At 38.8% G+C, this 25043-nt stretch overlaps 1 protein-coding gene across 1 annotated transcript in view; it reads left to right on the top strand.

Annotated features, from left to right (window-relative positions):
- Window positions 1-25043, top strand: part of nfatc3a (nuclear factor of activated T cells 3a) — an 81909-nt gene that overhangs the window by 23433 nt on the left and 33433 nt on the right. Inside the window, exons 2-6 of the mRNA XM_088334685.1 lie at window positions 611-1793; window positions 10744-10906; window positions 23057-23256; window positions 23633-23805; window positions 24174-24314. Of these exons, the coding sequence (XP_088190811.1) occupies window positions 611-1793; window positions 10744-10906; window positions 23057-23256; window positions 23633-23805; window positions 24174-24314 (1860 nt within the window). The remainder of the gene's footprint in view (window positions 1-610; window positions 1794-10743; window positions 10907-23056; window positions 23257-23632; window positions 23806-24173; window positions 24315-25043) is intronic.

The raw sequence follows: 25043 nt of genomic DNA, 5'->3' as shown, positions 1-25043 counted from the left end.
ACATGAAAGTACTCCACTATTTATTTGGACTTCCGTGTCATTCCTTGAATTTAGTCAAAAAAGTAAAGGAAGAATTAGGGGAACATTTATATTATATGTAATTTTAAGGCTATAGTATACTTTACTCATCTTTATGTAAGAAATATTAGGTTTCATCATCAAATTGTTTTAAAATCATTTACATAAAAAGTATAATAACTACATGTTTTTTTAATGTAATTTTTTTAAACATTAGCTTTTATTAGGTCATCAAGATTCATAATCCTTTTATAATTTTAAAACTTTTATAGTCCGTGACCTATACTTTTGAACTGGAGGAAATCAAAGACAAGTCACTGATTTTGTGAAAGTAAGAGACTGATTCGCTGTGAGCAGGATTTATACCTGCACGGGAGAATCCCAATGGATTTCGATTCCAACGCCTTAACCGCCATGCCATCACAGCTGTTGTGTGATGGTGATTGGTGAACAGAACCCAGACCGTATGAGAAGCGTATGCTCCGTCACCCTAATGGGGAGAACCACTTTTAAAACTAGGATACAAAAATCAAATTTGATTAAGTATAACTAAATATTTTTGTCTAATATTTCATTTTGTTCCTTCATTCAGATCTGGAGCCAGATGACAACACATCGTTCTACATTCTAAACGTGGGCCAGCCCCCATCCGTGGTCACAAATCACCAGTCAATCAATGTCCCACGTCATGGCACACAGCCCCACTCCCCAATCATAAGCACTTCGCCTCGCCTTCAGTCACAAAAACAAGGACCCTTGCACCTTACTTACGAGGCACAAGAGTCAAAGTATGGCACCTCTCCTATGCTCCCTTCTGCCCCAGTGGAGGCACCAAAAGCCTTCGAGTGCCCCAGTATTCAGATCACGTCCATTTCCCCAAGTTGCCAGCAGGAGATGGAGGCCAATGAACAAGATCTGAGATCAAATGGCCCTGATAGGGACTATCACAGTGAGAGGCCTCTGTCCAGAGACCACCTCTATTTGCCTCTTGACCACTCGTACCGGGACTCATCTCTCAGCCCGAGTCCAGGCAGCAGCCTCTCATCTAGGAGCTGGTTTTCTGACGCCTCCTCCTGCGAATCGTTTTCCCATGTCTATGACGATGTTGACGCTGAACTCAATGAAGCAGCCGCGCGCTTTACCCTGGGCTCACCGCTCACATCCCCGGGCTGTGCTTCTCCTCAAGCAGGAGTCTGCTTGGAAGAACAGTCGCAGTGGATGCACCCTCACCCTTCCTTCGTGCAACACTCCCACTCTGTCACGCTATCACCTCGACAATCCCCTTGCCACTCGCCACGCACCAGTGTCACTGATGAGAACTGGCTAAGCCCACGGCCACCTTCTCGACCCTCTTCGCGTCCCACCTCACCCTGTGGCAAAAGACGCCACTCCAGTGCCGACATCTGCTATTCCGGCTCAGTGTCGCCGCATCACTCGCCCTCACCTACGCCGGGACCGTCACCCAGGGGCAGTGTGACAGAGGACACTTGGGCTGGCAGTCCCTCCATAGGAATGTCACCCTTCCAATGCTGCCAATCCGAGGCAGACATCCCTTCCAAGACGAGAAAGACCTCACAAGACAGAACAGCCATTCACCCCCCAGCAAAAGGAGATTTGGGAATAGATGACAAAGGAAGGATCTCTCCCAATCTAGACTCTCCTTCAGAAGAAGCTCTACTTAGCCTCAAGAAAGATGGGCCAGGGGAACAGTTCCTCTCGGTGCCCTCTCATTTTTCATGGAATAAACCCAAGCCTGGACACACACCTATATTCAGGTAACTCATTCCATGCACATTTGTACATGTCCGATCATTTTTGCATCCAAGTCCTATAAGGTATGTCCCACAAGAATTGGTGCCCCCATAACCCTAGTGATAAATGGAACCATGAACATGACAACAAAATAAAATAAAATTAAAACTAGGATAAGTCCAATAATTTTTATTAGAATATTATTAGAAAATGGAAAAGTTTTGATTATAATAGTTCCCTTCAATATTCATCTCAAGGTGCAAAGGAGTGAAATAGTTTTATTAGAACAAATATTGGGAATTTTCCTACAAGAATATCAGACACTAAACAACCAACAGTTATCTCTTTTATGATTATGAATGCTATCACTACTTGACGGGATTTAAAAGGCAATTAATTGGTCAAGGCCATAAAAGGACTGATAAATGAATTTTGTGCGCTGTGGGTGAGCTGCCATAAAGATTAAACGTTTTTGATCTTAAAGACAAACAACAGTGCATCAGATCAAAAAGAACATTAGAACACTAGATTATCTCTGGCTGGAACATTGTGCTCCAATGTTCAATAAAGGAACTTTGAGCTGTCCATAGCCAGTATAAATTATAAATAGTTGGACTACAATGTCTTTGAAGAGAGGTGTACGGCCGCATTAAAGATTTCTAAACTAAGTTTTTAAGTTCATCTTGTATTTTTGGCTAAAAGTCTGCTGTCTATTTGCCATATGAAGGCCTTCGAGGCATGCGCTGGCCCTTATAGTGTTGTAAATCAGCATGAGAGTGCATATGGTAACAAGGTCAACACCAACCACCCACACACTAGTGTACACAGACTGATGTAAACATGTGCACAGACATCCCACATGCACTTTCTACTGCTAGTACCTCTTCAAGACAAGAACTGCGTCAATTAATAAATGCGTTAATTTGATTTTCTTAACCCCAGGACTGAGTGTACAGCAGTTGACAAACTGAGCTTTTTATGTACCTTAACACAGAAAAGTCAAGTCCCATTTATTTGTGTAGCCCCTAATCACAAAATGTCTCAAAAAACTGCACACGACACAATTACACCATTCCCTGATGAAGAACTTCAACATGAGAAAAAAATCAACCTTAAGCATGGGCCACAGAAGTGGTAATCCCCTTTCCTGTATGACCAGGCTACCATAGATGTTGCATTGGATGAACATACTCAAAGCATATTAAACATTGATAAAAGAAACATAAGTAATATGAAAAATTGTCCAAAAAGTCCATGACAGCAAAAAAGCAGCTTCCCATCTCAGCCGGCTGGTCCAAGTCCAGGTGCTGATTTACTGGCTCATCTTGATATGTCTTTCGCCCTCATTTCACCACCAGTCAGGCAGTCGGAAAGGACAACAAAAGAAAATTATGAGGTCGGAACCAATCAAAAGCTATAGAATAGAAATGTGTTTTAAGTCTAGATTTATAAACCTCCACTGAGGTTGCAGATCTTATATCCGGAGGCAGAGCATTCTACAGCACTGGGGCCCACATAGACAACACTCTAGATTTCATCTTGGCTCTTAGAGTCACATTTAGACCAGCATTTTCAAAGTGGAAGCTCCGTGCAGGAACACAGGGGGAAATCAAATCAGAGAGATGAAGAGGGCACGTCCATGCAAACATTTATATGATAGTAAGAGAAGCTTAAAGTCACATCATAAGCAGACCGGGAGCCAGTGCAAGTTAGCTACTATAGCACTATTTAGATATTCTATATAACACGCTACAGTGGGCATTTGCACGTCACACTGGGTGTTTGTATATTGTATTGTATTCTTTTTGCTTTATTATTGTATTGTTCTCAGCTCAGGGATGCTGCTGGAAATGTGAATTTCCCTTCGGGGATGAATAAAGTATCTATCTATCTATCTATCTATCTATCTATAGGAGTCAAATGGTCAAACATTCTTGTCTCAGTCAAAAGTCTCGCTGCCGCATTCTGAACCACCTGCAAAGTTTTGATGCTAGACATCAGGACACCAGAGAGCAATACATAACAGTAATTAAGCCGAGAAGTAATAAATGCATGGGTTATAATCTCAGCATCTGATTGCAACAGCATCGGGCAAATCTTTGCAATAATACGAAGCAATTGAACTAAAACTATAACTGTAAATGAAACGACAAATTAGGATCACATATAACGCTTAGATTTTGGACCGATTCACTTTGGATGATATTACATTTGTAAAGGTTCTGAGCAGCGTTTGAGGAAGAATCACTGCAATGAGCTTGACCGACAATCACATCTTGTTTTTTTCTGGGTTAAGGCGCAAAAAAAATGGAGTGACATCCATCTTTGTATCTGTGAGGCAGGCTTTCAATTTCCTACAACTGAACGGAGCATGTCTCCAGTGGCAGATAGTTAATTGTCATCTGCATAGCAATGGAAACCAATATTATACTTCCGGATAATATTACCAAGCGGAAGCAAATAAATACTAAAAAGAGGGGGGCTAAGTACAGAGTCCTGTGGAATGCCACAGGTGATGTCAGTATGTTCAGATTGCCGTAGTTCAAACATCGCGTCTGAAAGATAGGACCTAAACCACAAGAGTACGGTTCCTGAGATATCAATCCATTTTTCCAGACAATCAAGTAATATGTTGTGGTCCACAGTATCAAAGGCAGCACTGAGATCCAGCAGCAGCAGCAGCATTGACGAAGTGCCGGATCTTGTTGCTAAGAGAAGATCATTTGGTTACTTTCACCAGGGCTGTGTCAGTAGAGGGATTTGCTCTGAATGCTGACTGGACAGATTCAAATAGATTATTTTCAGACACAAAGTCGTGGGAAAACCTTTTCAAGTAATTTAGCAAAAAAACTGTAGATTTGACACTGGTCGATGACTACAAAGGTTTTCTGGGTCAATGTTAGGTCACTCAAACGTGGGCTTAATGACAGGGGACGCAAAGGCTTCCGGAACAATACCCGAGGAGAGTGATGTATTAAAAATGTTTAAAACTGAAGGTCCTAAGATAAAAACAAATTATTCACCAAGGTAAAACGAAGTTGCAGTATGTTCTTTTAAAAATTCTTCCTGGATAAGTTTTTAGTTTTTTTTAAATTAAAAATTACAATAAAGCCATGATACAACTATTATGGTTGAGTTGCTGTCCAGTAAGTGTCGCCATTGGGTCAAACAAAGTTTCGGCACAGCAATAATCTTAAAAAAAAAACAATACTTTAGCTTAGGCAAGAGCTACTTTATAATTCAGCAAGCTGTCACGCCAGGCTTGTCAGAAAACCTCAAGCTTTATAGAGCGAAATTTTCATTCATGTTTCCTGCAACCTTGTTTGAGTGACCTGGTTTCTTCAGTAAACCAAGGCGTATCTTTTTGGGTCAAAATGTATGCTGTAGGGGGGGGCACAGACTCAAGGACGATAACCAAAGCAGTATTAAAGTAATTTGTGAGTCAACTGGCCCAATATATGAAGTAAAGGACGCCGTTTCCCTTGCTAATAGTTCTATTAGAGCTGATACCGTTGCAGGGTGGGATATTGCAGCCTCTAAAACCTAAAGTTTCTTCATTACAATACACTTTAAACACCAACTCACATTTAACAAGATAACAATCAGCCATTGCATTAGTATACGATAATACCAAAACGTTTGAGGCTACCATGTCTCGAGTCAGAACGAGGTCTAGAGTATTCCCATCTTGATGAGTGGGCACATCAACTATTTGATTCAAACAAAATGTATCCATCAGCGACTGAAAAGCAACTGCAAGTGGGTTAGATGGAGAGTTCATGCGGACATTAAAATCACCTATAATTATCACTTTGTCTGCATAAGTTACTAAGTCAGTTAACAGTTCCGAAAATTCATCCCAAAAAATGGAATATGGTCCAGGGGGGAGAACGTATATATGAATTGGTGGTAACATAGAAGGCCTCATAACGAGTGCTTTAGACGTTTTAAACACAGTAGAGGTACCAGGAGGGAGTTTCAGTACACTTTCTGTAAGAGCAATACTGCCACCATTTTGCAAGGCCCTGCCAAATGCTAACTCACAAAGTTAGGAGGAAGGCCTCATTTAGCTTTACAAACTTATTCGGTTTCAACCAGGTCTCACAAAGGCCATTTAGATTAAGATTTTGATCACTAATAATGTCATTGACAAGTAAAGCTTTGGAAGCAAGTGTTCCAATATTCAGAAGACCAAGCTTCAGCTCTGTGGGCCGAGCTGAACCCTTTACCGAATTTTGAGTGGTAACCTCCACAAGATTTCGTTCCCTGTCCAGGATCTTGTCCCTTGAATGGTAGCCGGATTCCACACCACAGGAGTATCTTTGACTGTTGGGGTAACGGGACAAATAACAGCAGAAAATAGTGTTATTTCGTCTTCCTCATAACCTACCAAAGGAGAATCAGAGCTTAAAAGCACAGAATAGAAGGCCGTTTAGGGATAATGCTAACCAAACTAGCAGGTTTCCTACAACCCACGCAAGCAGTGGTGACCTGCCTACGGTAGCAGGAACAACCTTTACAACAACCCATACTTATTTGTGAGCAGTCGGAAGCCAAGCAGTATCTTAGTAGAAGGGGGTGAGCGGAGGGGTGTCTTTTTTCACGTCCAGCAGCATTGCAACGATAAACAATTGTGCCGGGCACTTACTTTACGTCAGTTGTCGGAGATACTTACCAGAAACTCTTCAAACTGTTAAAGATGAAAAATCTCAGTCCAGTATTTTAGTAGAGCAGTAATCTAAATTGATCTGGTAGTCGTGAAGACGGAACAACACAAAATTGCCGCCAACTCCATGACCCCTTTAATAGAAAGTACAAAGTCAACCATTAACCCAGCATTCTTGCATCAAAGCTGTACGAAAGCAGCTGTGATATGCTTTTTTCCCCTTAAAAAAGAACAAAATCAACAATGAACTACACACAGTCATTATTTTTGATCATTCAATTAATCACTTAGCAGCTTTGAAACCCATATCCCATATCACCCTGCTTGGCAAGATGCTAATCACCACAGATACATTCTCCCTTAACTTTTGTTAGATACATTTTCCCTTAACTTTTGTGATCTTACAAAGACCGCTACACGAACCTAGAAATTGGAGCTTCTTTACGATTTTCCTCCTTTCAAGGATTTGGCTTCTGAATTGGAAATGATTTGTAGACATCTTCATCCATCCATCCATCCATCCTTTATCTGTACCGCTTATCCTCAGTAGGGTCGCGGGAGTGCTGGAGCCCATCTCAGCTATTTCTGGGCAGTGTGCAGGGGACACCCTGAACTGGTTGCCAGGCTGTCGCAGGGCACACAGGGACAGACAACTCACTCGCTCATTCACAGCTAGGGACAATCTGGACCGGCCAATTCACCTGAAATGCATGTTTTGGGAATGTGGGAGGAAACCGGAGTGTCCGGAGGAAACCCACGCAAGCACGGGTAGAACATACAAACTCCGCACAGAAAGTCCGGTAGCTGGATTTGAACCCATGACCTCAGAACTATGCCGTGCTGCCCTTGTAGACAACCATGAAATCCAAATTGGACGAAATAAAACAAAGTAAAACTAAATGAATGAAGTGCTTTGTAAAAGTGCTGACCTATATTTGTCTAACACATCACATTATATGTATTCAGAGAATTGTTGGGTACATCTACTATTACTCTTGAGTTCATACAGTAGCAATTGGAATTCACATATTATGCTGAGACAATCTATAGGCCTCCCCCTTCGATGCTCATGTTCCATCTAGCCTTCTTTACTTCTAATACCCTGGAGGCTTTCCTTACAAGTCACACTTGATCAGGTGGTTATGTAATGGTCCTGTCAGGAAAACATATACTGTCATTACAACAGTGCCATACGTAGTGACTTGTTGGGAATATTAAAATGGGTAAAGATCGAAAAAAACCTCTTATGGGCAATGAGATCATGTCATTATTCTCCTGGGCAAACTGTGGTGTTTATTTGACCCATCCACCACCCGGAATACCAAATCAGCATTCTCGATACCAGGGCCTTCCCTTTTTTTATCAGGTATATACAGTTATTGAGAAGGTTGGTAATGGAGTTTGGAAGAATGTGTGACAGGCGTAAGTTATGTGTGAATGTTGGCAAGAGTAATGAAGTGTTCACGTGATGGAGTGGGCATGGCGTTGAAAGAAGTTGAAAGCTTTAGGTACTTAGGTTGTGATGTGGCTGAAGTTGGTGGAATGGAGTGTGAGGTATTGCACAAAGTGAATCAAGGAAGCAAGGTTTTGGGTGCTCTGAGGAGAGTGATGAATAACAAGAGTATGAGTATTGATGTTAAGAGACGACTGTGTACGAATGATTGTGCCAACTGTGTTGTATGGTGATGAGACTTGGAGTCTGAACGGAGAATTGAGAAGGAAATTAAATATTTTTGAGATGAAGTGTTTGAGGAGTACGTTAGGAGTGAAGATTGGATGGATTGAGAAATGAAATTGTGAGCAACAGAACTGCAGTAGTTGTGGAACTGAGCAAGCATGTGGATATGAGAGTTCTCAGTTAGTTTGGACACATGGAGAGGATGGATGAGGAGCGAATGTTGAAGAGCATCTACAGAGCAGAAATAAATGGAAGGAGACTTAGAGGAAGGGCACGATTGATGTGGACTGATGGTGTTATCAGTGCACTGGAGGAAAGACGTCTAATTGTAGTGGAAGCTAGAGCTCTTGTTGGTGATAGGAATTAGTAAAGAGGTGTTGCGAAAGGATAGTGGGTAGTTTAGACGCATTCTAAGGGATGGGCAGGATACCTGTATGATGCGTTAGGGGTAAACCAGTGTAAGCTGTCGGGCCCTGCTTTTGAACAGAAGAGTGTGTTGTGTCACCCTGACCGGATGACATGGCTGCTTTCTTGTGTCCCGTTTCATTTCGAGGGACGAAAGCATGACCAACTTGGGTGCCGAGATGCTTAACTAGTTTGGATGTTTGGGCATTTGGGTTGGCCATGGTCAAATTTCTTGTGTTTTTCGCTACTTTTTCCTTTTTTCTTTTCTTTGTTTTTGTGTGTTTGTCTTGTTTTCGGTCTTCCCTCTCGAGGGATATGACCAGCGTAGATAGATAGACACATACAGTAACTTCAGCTTTGTGTTTATTTAAATGCCTTTAGCTCATCATAAATGTATTAAAAAGGCATAATACATAGTACAATAATAATTGACGGTGAGTGTGATGGAAAAATTGTCAATAAAAAATTAATTCATTCCAAGAGACTTATCTACGATTGCCACTAAACATTGTTATAAAAAAACTTGGGTCGCTTCTTGGAGGTTGAATATCACAAAACTCCAGCGAAATCTGTGGACACACTATTATGATCCTTTTTGCTTAATCTACAAGAAAGCAACTTGTAACTGACAAGTGAGGTTTACACACAATTAACATTTAAGAAATCTTAACTAACTTCATATTTAAATCTTACTCTAATGCAATTAATTCAATTCATTCTTGTCAAAAAACTTTTGATCAAGGTTATGTTCGAAGTGTTACACTTTATAAAATAATCATAAATAAATGGTCCCCAATTGCAAACAAGTGTGACCACTTTGGTCAGATTTTCAGCAGACCGTTAATGCAGGTTTGCACACTTCTTAAAAAAACAATCGTCAAAAATGTTTAGGCGATAGTTTCCAAGCAGTATTGTTCAACACTGCATTGTAAATAGTTTCTAAACATTTTAAGAAATGACGAATGTGGTGCCTATTTAGATAAAGTTAAGCGAGGGTCTCAAACTCATTGAGTTGAGCCCGCTGAAGCTAGGATCCGGGTGAGGTTGGGCCAAAAGGGATTTTACACAAAAAAACAGCGCTAAAAAAACATTCCACTGTTCTTAAGGGACAGTGTTTATATTTGTCCCCTAAATGTTGCTGTAATGTGTAGTGCAGCCAAAAATTAATCCAAGGAAGACTACAAACTACAGCCACTGAAAGTGAGCAATAAGCAGCCTTTTTCTTCCAATTTGTACCCAGCCTCTCTCAAAGAAAGACAAAAAGAAGGAAAATATTTTTTATTTAAAAAAAAAAACTAAAAAAACTAGTGAAGAAATAAGAAAAAAATGCAAAAAAGGAAAACGGAAATAAAAAGAAAAGAAAGGAAAAGAAAGAAGGGACTAAAGAAAAGAAAGGATTAAAAAAAGAACAAAAACGGAAAAAAATGCAAATTTCTCTTTTCATTTTTTATTTGTTTTAATTTTTCAGCTATTTTTTAAATCTTTGAACCCCTAATTCCTCCGATAAGCAGGTAGGCACCTTACATGGCTGTTGCTGCTATCAGATGTGTGTGTAAAAGGGTAAGTGTGAAGCACATGGTAAAGCTCTTCGGGAAATCCTCAGTTACCTGTAAAGCGCTAAATAAATGCCGACCATATTAAAAACTCAGAACATATTGATTACAACCTTCATAATGAGACAGTTTACCCTCAATCAAATTTGTACATTGTGCTGGAAGTGACCAGGTCAAAACATAAATGCTGGCGTGACCGAGAGTCTTTTCTGTTGCCTCCTCCAATTTTTGGAAACAGCTCCTAGTCACAATGCATCTTTTTTTCTGAACTATTTAAATCCAGGCTAAAGCACCACTTTTTTAGCATGGCTTTTGATACTCAATAGTACGATGGTACTTATTGATGGTACTTATTTTGTTTTATTTTGTTTTAATGCTGTTGTTATTCATTGATTTTATTGTCTTTCATTGTTTTTATTTTGTTTGGTTTCTACTTATTGCTTCTCTTTTATTACTGTACAGCACTTTGGTACACTAAAAGTATTGTTGCAAAGGTCTGCATAAATAAAGTGCATTTACATTTACCATTCATTCGTATGTAGTGCCCTATGTCATTCATAACACAGTTGTTAGCTAACTTACAAAACCAGAGGCAAAAAAAAAATGTTGTTTGATGATTTGTTGTTTGAACTTATTTTCAACTGATTGCGTGCATGGTCTTGTCTCCTCAGGACCTCTTCACTTCCTCCTTTGGACTGGCCGCTACCAAGTCAATACGGCCAATACGAACTGAAGATTGAGGTGCAACCGAAAGCGCATCACAGAGCGCACTATGAGACGGAGGGCAGCAGAGGAGCGGTTAAAGCCTCATCAAGCGGACATCCCGTTGTCAAGGTATCCCATTTTGGTGTGTAATACGAACAGTTTGAACCCTTAAACCAATGTAAAGCATTTCAACTCCCACCCTGACTCTTGCACATTTAGGTGCTTAAATTGTACACAAAATTAGAGGTATTGACCCAGTCAAAGGCAGTCGGTAAATTCAACAGCACTTTCCTTAGTGTAAGATTGTTTCGCAACCTTTGGGGATTTCCTTTCGCATTTGAAACTCTGTATGCTTTCACTACCCGCATAGAAAGCCGCCTCTTACAATGGAATCATTTTCATACTGGAGGTGCAGATGCCCATAACTGATAATGTCTTGAAACTATTTTTATAGTTGCCAACATCCTGGTGATCCCTCAGTCATTTTTTGCAGACCAATTGACTGTTACAGTTGGTATAGCTGCTTAACACCAACATATATTCTCTTTTATTGTTTTTCTTAACTAAATTTAAATAAATTGATTTTCAGTAGTTGTGACTATTCGTTGAATTAACTTTTTACTGTTGACAGTTATTTACTTTTGTAACAGTGAAAAGGGCATGCTATATTAAAAAAGATATTGGTTGTGGTTAAAACTTTTGAATGTGTGCCTGCTTGACCGTGGCTCTGCTGACATTTTATTTAAAATCAGAGCACTTCTGAGGCTAGAACACATCATAGTGGGCTCTGCCTTTGGCATTTCTTTTGTGTCACCTTTTGCTGGTTAAAGGGTTTTTAACAACCTCAGTAATGTGGTAGTTATGTTGATCCAATCCAAGATAAAACACTTGTACTTGGGTTTGAACCAGAAGTCACAAACTTTGAAGGGGAAAAGCCGTACACCTGTTACCATGAAATACGCTGAAAAGAGCCCGGAAGACAAGTCTTAATGTATGTCGCTGTCGCTTTAGAAACAGCCTCTGTCTGTTCTCACACATTTAGTTAGGCAGGCTACCTTCAGGCTGATTATTAACCATTTCAACCTCAGCGTGACCAAGATTCTATTCTCCCATATGTGACGATGCATAATTTAGCGGTCAAAGTTTGTCAACCAAGCTGCAATGTTCACTTGGCCTGATTTCTCAGTGTTTTTTTTTTGTTATTGCTGTTCTCACATCCCAAAGTGTTACATACTGGTAATATGTATTAGTTGTTATTAGCAATCTCTTTTAGTTAGTTTATTTAATGTTGTTTATTACCCCTGAAAGTTTGCATTTTCCCCCACATTGTAATCCACCATAATAACTTCCGTATATTTTTTCATATAGTTAGGGATGAGGGGAGTATTGTCACCATTGTTTTCATTGGCCTTTTACCAGCCTCAATGCAGATCCAAGGTACTAAGGCTAAAGGTAAAAAAAAAAGAAAAGATATTGATTAGGTTACTTTCGGCAGTAATTTGAACTATACTAAAGTACTGTATTTTCACGACTATAAGGCACACCCCCCCAAAAATAGTTTTGTCCTATATTTTTTATACATAGGGTCCACCGGACTATAAGGCAATACAGTGGTTCCCACAAAATAGTCAGATAGTTCAGTCAAACTTATTACCCCTTAACATTCCGACGGCTCGCAAAGAAGCAAACAGTGTCTCAGACACGTACGGACACGGTGTCTGTACAATGTCACCAATTCATCAAATGGTCATTCCGCATATCATTAGAAAGGTTACAATTTTGGGATTCAAGAAATGCCAACCATTTATTAGTTTCTATTTTATTTTTCGCTCGCAACTGTGTGGACAGAAAAGTAAAAAAAAATAATTGTGCAGGGAAACATGGTTCTTTAGTGTGCATATGACAATAAACACTTTGAATTGAATTTGAAAATAGACTCATCACAGAAACATCAAGATCAGTCTGAAACAAGATACTGGGAAAATATAAAGCCGCGGTTGCTCACCAAAGTCGTCCTGCAGCCATCACGTTCAATAACAATACACAACCATGGTCCTCTTACATCCGTGAGTGTCATAAATCCAACCGTGTAAAATATTTACATACTCCAAAACACGCAATAATGCCGACAAATAAAAGGAAGAATCCGCCAAGAAGCATCTGCATCGATGGATGTTGCTTGTTGCTAGCTGTCTCTTTAACCCCATAATTCCTGTTTACAAATCCAGACTAGTAAAAAATGTTTTCTCCAGGCCGTAGAACAACCTAACTTGTGATCCACATAATCTTTTTTGGCCAATTGCAGGCTTTGTTTTGCTCACTTTAGCCTATGCGAACCTATAAATGCTAAAACGGACCCGTTTTCTTTACCTCCGAATGACTTGAGCCAATGGTGACGAATAATGACCGCGATAATGCCGACAAATAAAGAAAGAAAATTGCAGTGAAGCATCTGCATCGATAGATTTTGCTTTTTGCTAGCTGTCTGTTTAGCCCCGTAATGGGCTCTATGCACAACTTACTTCCGCGTTCGAGTAAGGGCGGTTAGTCATTTCCGGTCTCTCGTAAACAGCACGAACAAAGCGTGAAATAACGTCATGGCGGAGTTAACTTATACACGCGGTTTGTTGGAGATCACGGTGAATGATGCTCGGAGAATTGTCCGAGCATCCAGCGCAGCACCACAGACCAAACTTGAAAAAGCAAGAGTAACTGTGTCACATTTCAGGGAGGTCAGTCATGTTGCTCCAAGCAAAAAAAAAAACCTGGCAGAAAGACTCATCCGAGGAACACGACAAATTGTACACATGAAGATGCAGTTTTAAAAAAATGTGGACTTAACCATGTGTGGGCCAGATGTTCATCCAGATGCACCGTGGTTGGGTGCATTTTCTGTGGTGTGTCTTGGGCAAGCACTGCCTGGTGGCACCCATACCTTTCCAGTCCAACAAATGTTTTCACCTTGTCTCAAACCAGAAGTATTTGTCCTCAATATTCATGGGGACACAATGAATGATGTTAGTGTAAGAGGTTTTGACCACAAATGTTGGTTATAGTTCAGAGCATATACCATATCAGTACTTTGATCAAAATAATGTGTGCTTTATTAAATACTTCGCATTAAATGCAGTCAATCAAAATAAAACAAAGTAAAGTAAAATATCAAATCTAATATTTGTTTTAGGTATCAGAGTTACCTAACATGCTCTTATTTAATATGACTGAGTGTTTCTTTTTTTAATAAATTGGTTTAGTTTATCTGTTTGAATCATGCCGTCTTAAAATAGTCATTGAAATTGTCATAAAACAAAACTTGTAATTAAACAGCTGCCTAAAACAGTATTGCAAAAGATTTAATTATCAAACCTGCCCTGCAGAACTCATATTGCTGACAAAACCTTTCATGTGGTGTAGTTCACTTTTATCCAAATTCAACAAAATTACATCATTATTGTTATTCAAAAATCACTTATGCACAAAAACAATACACTTGCATGGACATGTTTTTGCACACTAACAGAGTTTGAAGACTGATCAATTAGCAATGTGCAAAGGTAATATAGGGTTAAATTCACGTCACTTGACCAACTCCACAGTAGGTCAGACCACATGCGAGTGTAAACAAGCTTGTACATATCATGTTCCCAAGGTACGATGAAGGTGTGGGTACTGCTATTCCCCTCAGGCACAATACCACAAGTGCCAGCAAAATCTGATCATTGTCATCCAGGCACACAATTATCATAATTTTATGGCATGGTTAATGTTACACATAATATTTTAAGAGTTGCAAAGAGGATGGCACATCTCTTCCATACACATATGAAAGCTTAGCATTAGAGAAACGGCACTACCAACAGTCTCCTGTTGCAGATTCCCTTCTCTCATCGCTGTAAAGCCTGCACTGTATTCTCTGTGGAGCTTGACCCTGGTGGTGTGATGTCACCTAATGACGCCGCTGATGCCATATGGGCATTGCCCCGACTTCCTTATGTGACTGTGCTGTGAACCCCTGAGTTGCTGTATCAACAGAAAACAATGAGTGAGAACAGAGATTGCAGAGTGATGGCTGTTTATCACTGAAATATCAGTTGTTACTGGGACACATTGCAAATTTACTTTACCATTTTGGACTGAAAGGGCTAGATGAAAACAAGATTAAATATTTGTATATATTTATGTATGCAACCTTTAAATTGGAATTCTTAGAGTTCGATTTAAATCAAGGTCAAATATAGCGCCCAGTACCAAGTCAGAACTATCAACCAAAGGCCACAGCAACACGTGGCATCTATTGTAACAGGAATTAATGGCTTACTCATAGCTGAGGCCCATGTGACAAGTCAGTCAGTCTCTTCTACTTTAAATAAAGTTGGCTATGTTCCAGTTACCTACAATCCTAAAATACACAAGTGGTACAAAAATCAAATGAATGCATGGATGAACGAATGGACGGATAGAAAGATGTTCTAACTCATGCACAAATGAACTAATATCCTGGATTTTTCCGTCATCTATGGTCAGTGTTAATGCTTGCGATCTTGCTTAGAAGTGGACATTTCTTGCAAGATGTTGTTAGTGTCCAGCACAGTGTTAGTGGTCAGGACAACAATAACAAATGTGACGGTTACATTCTCAAGACGAATATCTATCTAACATAATTTGTAAGACAATTTCCAGGTTGAAACTTTGATTTCTAGCTGCATTAACATTGCATGAAAACAGTGACAAAATTAACATGGATGTGTTTGGATTTAAGTTTCTGGTTCCTAATTGATTTCTGATGTTGTCAACTAATCTTAACATGTACATTGCCCTGTACTCATTGGACTAAGATTTCCAATATTTAATAGAGTACAGATCTACTGTTGTTTAGATTGAGATAATTTCCATTAAATAATGCACTGAAGAAGATGGCCAAGTCTGTGCCTAACTTACTGTGGCTGTGTTAGCCATTCCTCAGGGGCTAGCCACAGATCACAATCGGTACACCTGTTGCTAGGAGACATTTAAGTCCAAAGCCTCTCTGGCTGGCTGAGGTATCCTTGTGTGTATTTAACCAGTTTAATTGAGTGCTGCTGCGCCCACACAAATACAAGGAGCATATTCGTATTACCTGCTGGGCCTTGGATGGAGGCAAACAGACATAACAGTTAGGTTGGTGAATATGACGAAATGACCTGCAATTACTGTATAAACTGAAGTACAATGCAACAGGTTGGACAGTCACATTGAACACATTTAAATGTATTTTTATTGCTCCAAGAGCGTACAATAAAATGTAACTCAAAGTACTGTATAAAAGTAGTAAGTGTTCAATAAAAATGTTCTCCTCCCAACCCAAACATCCAATGTCACAAAAATCAGAAAGTATTGAACTTCCAGGGTCAAACATTGTTCGTCCTAGAAGTTGGATGATTTTGAGCTTGCTGCTTAGCTTATTTTTTATGGCGATTAAAAGAACTTTTGCTTGTTTTTTGCAAATCACTAAATAAATACATGCAGACGTATGAGACTTTGTGATTAAGGGCTCTACAAATAAACGTGACTTGAAATTACTAAAGCTAAAGTTAAAACAAACTACTAATTCGTTATGGAAAACAAAGTGAAGAAGAAGAAGCAAGGACAAACTTTTAAAAAGGGAGAGCATGTACTTGATATTTATTATTTTATATTGCTATTATAATGGACCTTGTGTACTGAGCTGCCACGACCAGAATGTGTGCCATCATATTCCTTGTTGGTCATAATTGTTTTTTGGGAAGGAATGAGAAAAAAAACAAACACACCAAGATTTCAATTTTAATCCAATTGAAGTCCATTTCTGCACTGAATACTTTCGGACTTCTGATTTCTGATTCTCAAAGGGGCAACCGACAATAAAATAAATGTGTTCAATTTGACTTAAGCTCCTTCAGCTATTCTAGTGGATTTCATGTATTGTTTTGACTAACAGGGACTAACCAACCCCCCCAAACTTAGTTTAGGAGCTGGCTCATTTCTACGTGCTGGCTCCCCAAATAAACTGGCTGCTTAAATTGGCCTGTAGACAACAATTTCGTAGAGGAAACCATTGGACGTAGTCGGGCTTAGCGCGCAATGAGGAGGCAAGTCACAAGGAGTATGAGTTTCGTGGAGAGGTCGGGAGAGGATACGATGGGAAACAGGAAGGAGTGAGCCCGGACCCGTCCTTCAAGGCCATATACTGATATGATCCAGTATACAGTAAATGCTTGTGCACGCACATGTATTGACTTTTTTTAAACAAACATTCAACTGGACCCCTGGCTCCATCTACCCTCCATGTTGTGCTGGGCAAACAGCAAATTGCCGAGATCAACGCTAATCTTTAGCATGACCAAAAAGGTTTGCGTAACTCTTTCTTCAACAGGGCTGTAGTAGTTTAAAAAAGATACTTGCTACATTATGTACACAAAGATTCAGCAGACCAAATCACAGTCGTAATAAAAAAAGACAATTTCAGCACTTGTTTGATGATTATTAAAATATATCCATACACATATACAAGCTGTACTATTACAACTGAAAGACCATCATTAACACCAAAGTTAATTTGCTGTAGCACAACTCCTTTACCCTGTCTAGCAAAAATTCAAGAGCGGCAGCTTATGTGCGTCTAAAGCCCCTCACTCGCTCACATACGTATGTACACGCGCATACTCGATTGCATACACAAAAAGTCTCACCATGACAACCCTGCAGCAACACAGGGAAACAACTTCGCAAAGTCAGGCGCTTGATGTAAGAAAGTATCTCATTACGGCCTAAGCTGGGGTAGACTGTGACACAGAGTTGTGACGAGAATCAGGAAATAAAATCTGGATAGCAGAATGTTGACATCTATACAACCAGTTAATATTAAATTAACATTATTAGTTTTCAAAATTTGATTCACACCTAAAAATAATATTAAAACAGAAAATGATACTAAGAAAAAAAACAGATAACAAAATGTATGGCCCAATGGATATATGGCTGTTTCATGTTTGACAGACTTTGGAAAAGTTAAGTAGCAAGCTGTAGGTTAAGAACTTTTTATGTTACTGCGACTATGTGGAAACAAGACAAAAATAGTACAATTTCATGCAGAGCACAGAATAAAAAAATCTGATTTTACTTGCATACAGTTGGCCAGATTGGCAAGCTCAACATATACTTCTCCCAATTTACACCAGTTGTTTTAAGGGCAATGTTAAAGCCCTAATGCAAATCAGCTTCCCTTTCTGCTATACCAAAGAATCAACACCTTTACGAACTTGAACCAAATCTTGTTCAGGTTTTCACTTGGGAATGATCAAATCCACAGATTCAGAATCCAATATTTTAGGTATTCCTTTCAGAACTTTTATTCTGCATTTGACTTTAAAGTGATAAATACAGTGTAGAAGCATGAGTTGCCTGCCTTAAGTTGGTTCATATTTAGCTATGGTTGTAAGATAACAAACACATCGTTGAAGAGTGACATTTCCTTCTTTCTAAACATATTCGAAATTTTAAATATTTCAATTCTTTTTTTGTGGACAGGATTAGCAGAAAAGTGACACAAAGTTGGAAAGTTAAATATTTGTGTTCATATCTAAAAAAAAAAAGGTTAAAATGCCAAAATCGAATGTTTTTATGTCTATTTAATAATTCATCATTTAATTACCAGGTCTCTGGTGCCTCATTTATACAAATATACACATGCACAAAACAAGGCCATTTGTAATCAACGTTTGGTATTTATAAAAGAACAAACTTCACGCGAGAATGTGCCATCTTTCTGGCCATGCCGTACTCACAAAATATGAAGAGACGGGAATCTACAACCTCCAACAGCAGATGGATGAAACCAAACAACCTATCTGAAATTAATAAGTTTGTGCTAAAAAATACTACTTCTAGCATAACACATATCAAAAGTACAATTGAAAAAAAGGAAGTAAGATGAGTAATCAACATTGACACTCCCCGGGAGCACACACAAAACCATATAAATGAATAATTCTATTATTGGTATTCATAAGTCATGGTCGTTGCGAATGACAGTTGGTTAAGAAGACTCATTCGAATTGGTGATTGTGGTGATGTGGTGGCAAACACACAGCTTGTACCTTGACGTGTTCATGTTTGCATTAAGATACATTTTTAACCACTTTTAAATGAGAGAAAAACATGTTCATGTTTACTGAGTTGAGCTTTTGTAACATCACATGAATCTGGTTTTAAATGCTAATTCTATGACCTTCAAGAGTGTTTGACTTTGACCAACACATGTATACGTAAATAGAAACCCAATTTGTGGCTAGGCCAGGTATTACCTTGAACACGTCTTTGCTGCGTGTACAATTTCATGTTTACATGCAGCCCCAGATGATGTTTTTGCTCCTGAGCCTGTTGCCATTATTACTGACCAGTGGAACAGATGAAGGCCAAAAATAAATGGGGACTTTATTTAGTGAGAGCAGGATATGTAACTGTATCCAGCTGTTGTATTTTCGGGTAGCAAGTTCATCCCAAGCCCAAATCCAGTCCAGTCAAAGGCAACAGCAACGGTTACGATTGGTCCACAGCATTTACTATCTAATAGATCTTTTTATTCAGGATTCAGTTTCTTGTTGAGAAGAGTCCATACAGTTTACTCTGGACAGCCACAGAAGATGAGTTAAAAGTGCAAAGACCACCCTTCTGTGGTATTTCACACTCAGCGCAGATTTGTTTGGTGACTCCGTAATAGTAGACGAGTCGAGTGCATGTTTTTTTTTTTTCCCCCAAGATGTATCATAAAAAAACAGCCCTCTTTTTCTCTAAAAAATAAAAAACAACCACCCTTAGAAGCACTTTTACACTGGCGTTTGTCTTTTGTTATTTCACACTGTATTGAAACTGGAGTGTGATTTGCATATAACATGCCCAAAGTCTCTCATTAACATAACCATGTCCAAACTAGGGTACATTTTTCCATTTCAGACATGAATATTTCTGTTTGTCCTTAAATAGTCCATGCTACGTTTCTAAAAATGTCCTCTCCTTGTTTGATGTCATTTACTGCCTGGCCAAATTTGATACTCAAGTCAAGTCATGTTTATTTGTATAGCCCTTAATCACAAAGAGTCTCAAAGGGCTGCACAGACCACAGATTATTGCAAACCATAGCAGATTTGATATCAAAGTAATGATGGGAAAATAATGGAAAGAACAACTGGACCTGTGTTTTTTGTTTAATTATATGTCCTGATCACATAATGATGGTGGGGTCTTCTGTATCCACACACAACTCAACTCATTCTGTATAGTCTGTGACGCTCGTGCTGCTGCTGTTGCTGTTGCAGATAAATGGTTTGCTCTGAATTTGTGAGCGAGCGCTGACCATCTGGACAAAACAACTGTGACCATGTGGCTTTCTGAATATAAAAAAATGTGTCATTTATACTCATGGGTCATGACAAGTTGGCTGCATAAATGACCTGTTGAATTTCTTCCTGCCTCGTGATTGTGGCTTTTTGGCCTCTATTTGAGACAAAGTTTGCCAGCAATGTAAAATGCCACTATGATATATTTGCAGTACACTGATTAAAGAGGCATAGCAGACTACACATGCCTTTTTTTGCTGTGGCCATTTCTCACCCTTTCAAGAGAATTTTGACTTATTACGGCTTCAGGTTAGGGTTAGAGTTTGTCCCTATACTAGGTCTTTAAAAATTGTATACAAACTCTTGAGTTAAGGTTGGAGCCAGGGTTATGGTTGTGATTTTGGTTTTAGTTGGAACTAGGTTTTGGGTTATCAAGGGCTGTGAGAGCTCTGCAATTAGTGGCTGGAATTATCTTAAGAAGTTCACCATGCCCAAATATTGTCTAAAAACTCTGACATCTGTTGGTGCAGGAATTTTGGTAATTGCTTTGATCGTGCCTATATACAGGGCGCTAAGAAATGTGTATTAGTGCAAAAAATACCCATGAATTATGGACATTAATAATGAACCATGCAAAAAATTATGGTAATGTTTTCCAGTGGTAAATTTTAATGGGAAGAACTTCCTTGAACTGAAAATGTAAGATAAACATTACTGTCAATTTTACCCAATACCTTTATGAGGAGAAATTTGGCTCAAAAAACTAATTTGCGATTTACTATTCAATATCTAAAAATCAAAATAAAGAATTGCTCATGTAAAACGCAGATATATTTGTGGCTCTGCAAAATACATGATTCACAAGGGAATTTTTAATTTTCATAGTACTGGGGAAATTGGAAAATTGTCTTTGAAAGTCCTTAAAAGTGCTTTAAATTGCCCATGAGGAAGATGTTAGAACATTAAGTATAACTCTAACTTCTATTCCGGCTGTGATAAGGGTTTGATTAAGGGTGTTGTATTTACATAGGTCGATGTAGTTCAGGGAGCAATTATGGCTATTCACACAAGCTCAGGTTAGTTTTAGAACAGCATGTAACCAATCTCACTTGCTCCCTCCTGAGTTACCACAGTAGGACAGAGTGTACAGAGTGTTGACACAATAGTGTGATGCAGAACTTAGATGAAGATGGGTTTGGTAACCAGCTGCAGCTCAGTTGAGGTTTGGCAATTCCCTAGGTACAACAGCACTGAAAGACCTTGTTTTCTTCGAACCCTACAGAGCTGCCCTCAAACTAAACTTGGGATGTTTTTTGAAGGGGAGGGCTATAAGGGCAGTACAGCGTGCACAAATGTGAGCAGAGGTGCCATCCTGCCGTCACCGAGCCTGCCAAGCACAACATCTCAACAGTAGTGTGATTGTATGGCTTCTAGGTCTCAGAATAAGGTCTTGCTCTCATTTCCCTCATCTTCTATCAGGCATGCAACACTTTCCATCGTCAAATATTTCACCTGTCTTTTTAAGCGGAAACCAGAGTGCCAACTCTTGGGACAAATGAAGAAAACAGCTGTTTGTCTTTTGTTCAAGGCGTTTCACATTGTTCTTGAAAATGATGACAACAACCATTCTGGATACTTTCTCGGCTTGCTATACTTACCATTATTGGGCTTTCTATACACAATTATTTGGGAAAAAATGTTATCATTCTATATCTTGGATATTCAAGTACTTTTACACATATTACACTAAATTCAACACCTGAACAATCATACAAATTATACAAATCTTATGCTGATCTAAGTGTTTCAAGTTTAGCTCTTCCCTATCAAGGACAAAAATGTTTGATTTTATCAATCTTCCCATTTTAAAAAAAATTATTTTCAACATTTTTGATTTCGGTTTAATTTATATTGTGGTGGAACCTCTGAAGTAAACAGTATAATAATTGCATTTTTGGTTATTGATCATACTTTTTTCAACAAATTTTACAAAATTATTGTTTAAACTGTTGCACTGCTGTCAGAAAAATAACAATTGTGAGAACATTTTCTTGCAAATAATATACACAGTTAGTTTTTTTTGCCTTGAGATACATGATAAACGCCTAAAATGTTGGGTATTCTCCTTCTTGCAAAATGTGCCTTAGTTAATTTAAACAAAATATGTTCTCTGTTTACAAGATTTTTACGATTTAACTCCCACTGCAAAGGTCCCTGTTGCTATATAAGGCTAAAACATTATTAGTATCTTTGTTGCCTCATCAAATTTCACAAACAAGGTTAAATGTTCTGAAAAAATGTAAATAATGTACTCTCTACCAGTATTCAAAGATGCAATCATGATACCATTTGAAAACAACTCTATTTGCTGCTTCACCCTAAATCATTCATTGCAGCTATTGTATTTTGCAAGTGGAATATTTTAGTATCAGTCCATTCTAAGAGGTTATCATTTTATCAGCTGAGCTTGTTAGTTACTCAGTAATGGGATTTATTTCTAAGCAAATTACTTGGTGGACATGTTTCAGATTGTTTGGGCTTTGTGTATTAGACACAAGGTACAGAAATTGTCTTGTTAATATGGAAGACAGAAACATTGATTTAAATCATTTATTTCATGTTTCAATTATGTAGTCTTGTTTAAACATAATTGCCCAAGATGAACATCTGTGAAATGACTGGCTTTGGGGCATTACTTTATCCTGTGCCAGGTATGAAATAGGGATTTTTTATAGTCTGTCTAAGAAATCATCGGCTACTGTATCAATATACCAGATGGAGATCCAGTGAATTTGCCAGAACTCTAACAACCTTGAGCTGATATTTGAAGGTCTTGCAAATTAAAGTCAGACAAGTAAATGTTTTATTGTGTCCACTTTTCAGCTGGACTTGCATTTGCATGATACCATTTACTGTCATTTTTCAGCTTGTTGGCTACAGTGAAAAGCCTGTCAACCTACAGATGTTCATTGGAACTGCAGATGACCGTTACTTGAGGCCACACGCTTTTTACCAAGTGCACCGCATCACTGGTAAAACGGTGGCCACGGCCAGCCAAGAGATAGTGATCACCAGCACCAAAGTTCTGGAAATTCCTCTCCTTCCTGAAAATAACATGTCTGCCAGGTAAAAGTCACAAGTATGTTCAGGTTGCATTTTTCATTTACAAGCTTCCCAGTGTGAGGGAAGTCCAACTTTGTTTATGGGGTTTATGGCCTCTTCCATTGTGGATTTTTAGGTATTTTTAGTTTAAACCAACAGAAAGTAGTGAAACACCAAAAGAGTAAATAAATTAACTTTATGCGACTGTTAAAGCTGGCAATATTTGAATAAGGCTCTGTTCCGTTTATTTACATTGGAATTAACAGGAAAGGATGGGGTCTCGACTTTCCCATCGATATTTAAATTTAGAGTTTATATTATTCTTCCAAAAACCCTGCTGAACTTCTTTGTTTTTTTTCTGGATTTAATTTTCAACCTTATTCTCTCAATCTTCCCACAGTATTGACTGTGCAGGTATCCTCAAACTTCGGAACTCAGACATCGAATTGCGAAAAGGGGAGACAGACATAGGAAGGAAGAACACACGAGTACGGGTGGTGTTCCGAGTTCACATCCCTCAGCCCAATGGGAAAGTGCTGTCGCTGCAAGCTGCCTCCATTCCTGTTGAATGCTGTGAGTTGCTAACCCACACTCAATAAACAATGTTTCTGTCATTGTAAACAAGCAAAAGCCCAATCGACACAAGGCAGCACGTTTTTGGTAGTTCGCTATATGATCCACGTTATTTCATCCGTATCACCGTTCACCCCAACCAACCATGCCATGTTTGCATGGTTTGTATTAATACAACCAACACTATAGGGAGAAGGACATTCTCCCTTGTTTTCGGTTCGGTAAAATGGGTATTATTACAGTACGTGATTCTACAGGTTACTGTAACATTTAGTAAATGTCACACTTGTGACATGACTAGTGATGTAAAAATGACTTGGTAATTGATTACTCCCTTTTGTATTTAACATCTGTTGGATCTCCTCCAGCCCAGCGTTCAGCTCAAGAGCTACCTCAGGTTGACAAAACCAGTATGGCCAGCTGTTTGGTAGGTGGTGGCGAAGAGATGGCCATCACTGGGAGCAACTTTTTTCCAGAGTCCAAAGTCATTTTCTTGGAAAAAGGACCTGGTAAGATAGTGTTGTTGTCTTTTCATGCAAATAAAAAAGGGTAAATCGTAAAGTAATGAAAGTTTGTGAAGTAAAATCTGACTAATACATTAAACTAATAGATAAATAATAAAATATAATTTGAAAAGTACATTTTTAAATTTACTTTTTTCTTGCTAATGCAGTACACATTTTGAAAATGTCTTCTTTTGTGACATTCTTTACTGAGCCAGTCACTGCCTGTCCCATCTGCTATTGTTTGCTCTTAAAAAGACAAGTTCTTACATGGCAAAAAGTCAAGTCGTACAAGTCAAGCCCTTGCAAAGATCCTTGAGAGAAATGAGGCACAGATGAGGAGGGTATGCGGTGATGCATTACATCCATATGCGGTATGGTCGAGTGGTAAAATCTCCCCCAAAAAGTGGCAAAGGGAACTCCCAAAAATGAGATAAACATGGGCTGCACAGTGGATAAATAATGTGGATGACAGAACAATGCAAAAGACAAAACAAACATTGTCGGAAGCTAAATATGATGATGATGATAGATTATTCAAATGAACCTCCTCATCTTGACCAATCTACCCGGATTATTGCAGAAAGGCTCTGATTGAAATAATTGTAGCAATGGAAGGAATAAGAATAAATGGAAACCAGTGAGTGGTATGTCCTCCAACTGAAAAACAACCAGTCAATGTGTGATTAAAAGACATCAGTTTCACAGCAATCCTTAGACTCCAAAGACGTGATG

The sequence above is a fragment of the Urocampus carinirostris genome, chromosome 4 (assembly GCF_059441175.1).
Source record: "Urocampus carinirostris isolate Australia breed hairy pipefish chromosome 4, RoL_Ucar_1.0, whole genome shotgun sequence".
NCBI lineage: Eukaryota > Metazoa > Chordata > Actinopteri > Syngnathiformes > Syngnathidae > Urocampus > Urocampus carinirostris.
The sequence above is the reverse complement of the archived record's forward strand: the minus strand, read 5'-3'. Positions and strand labels throughout refer to the sequence as shown.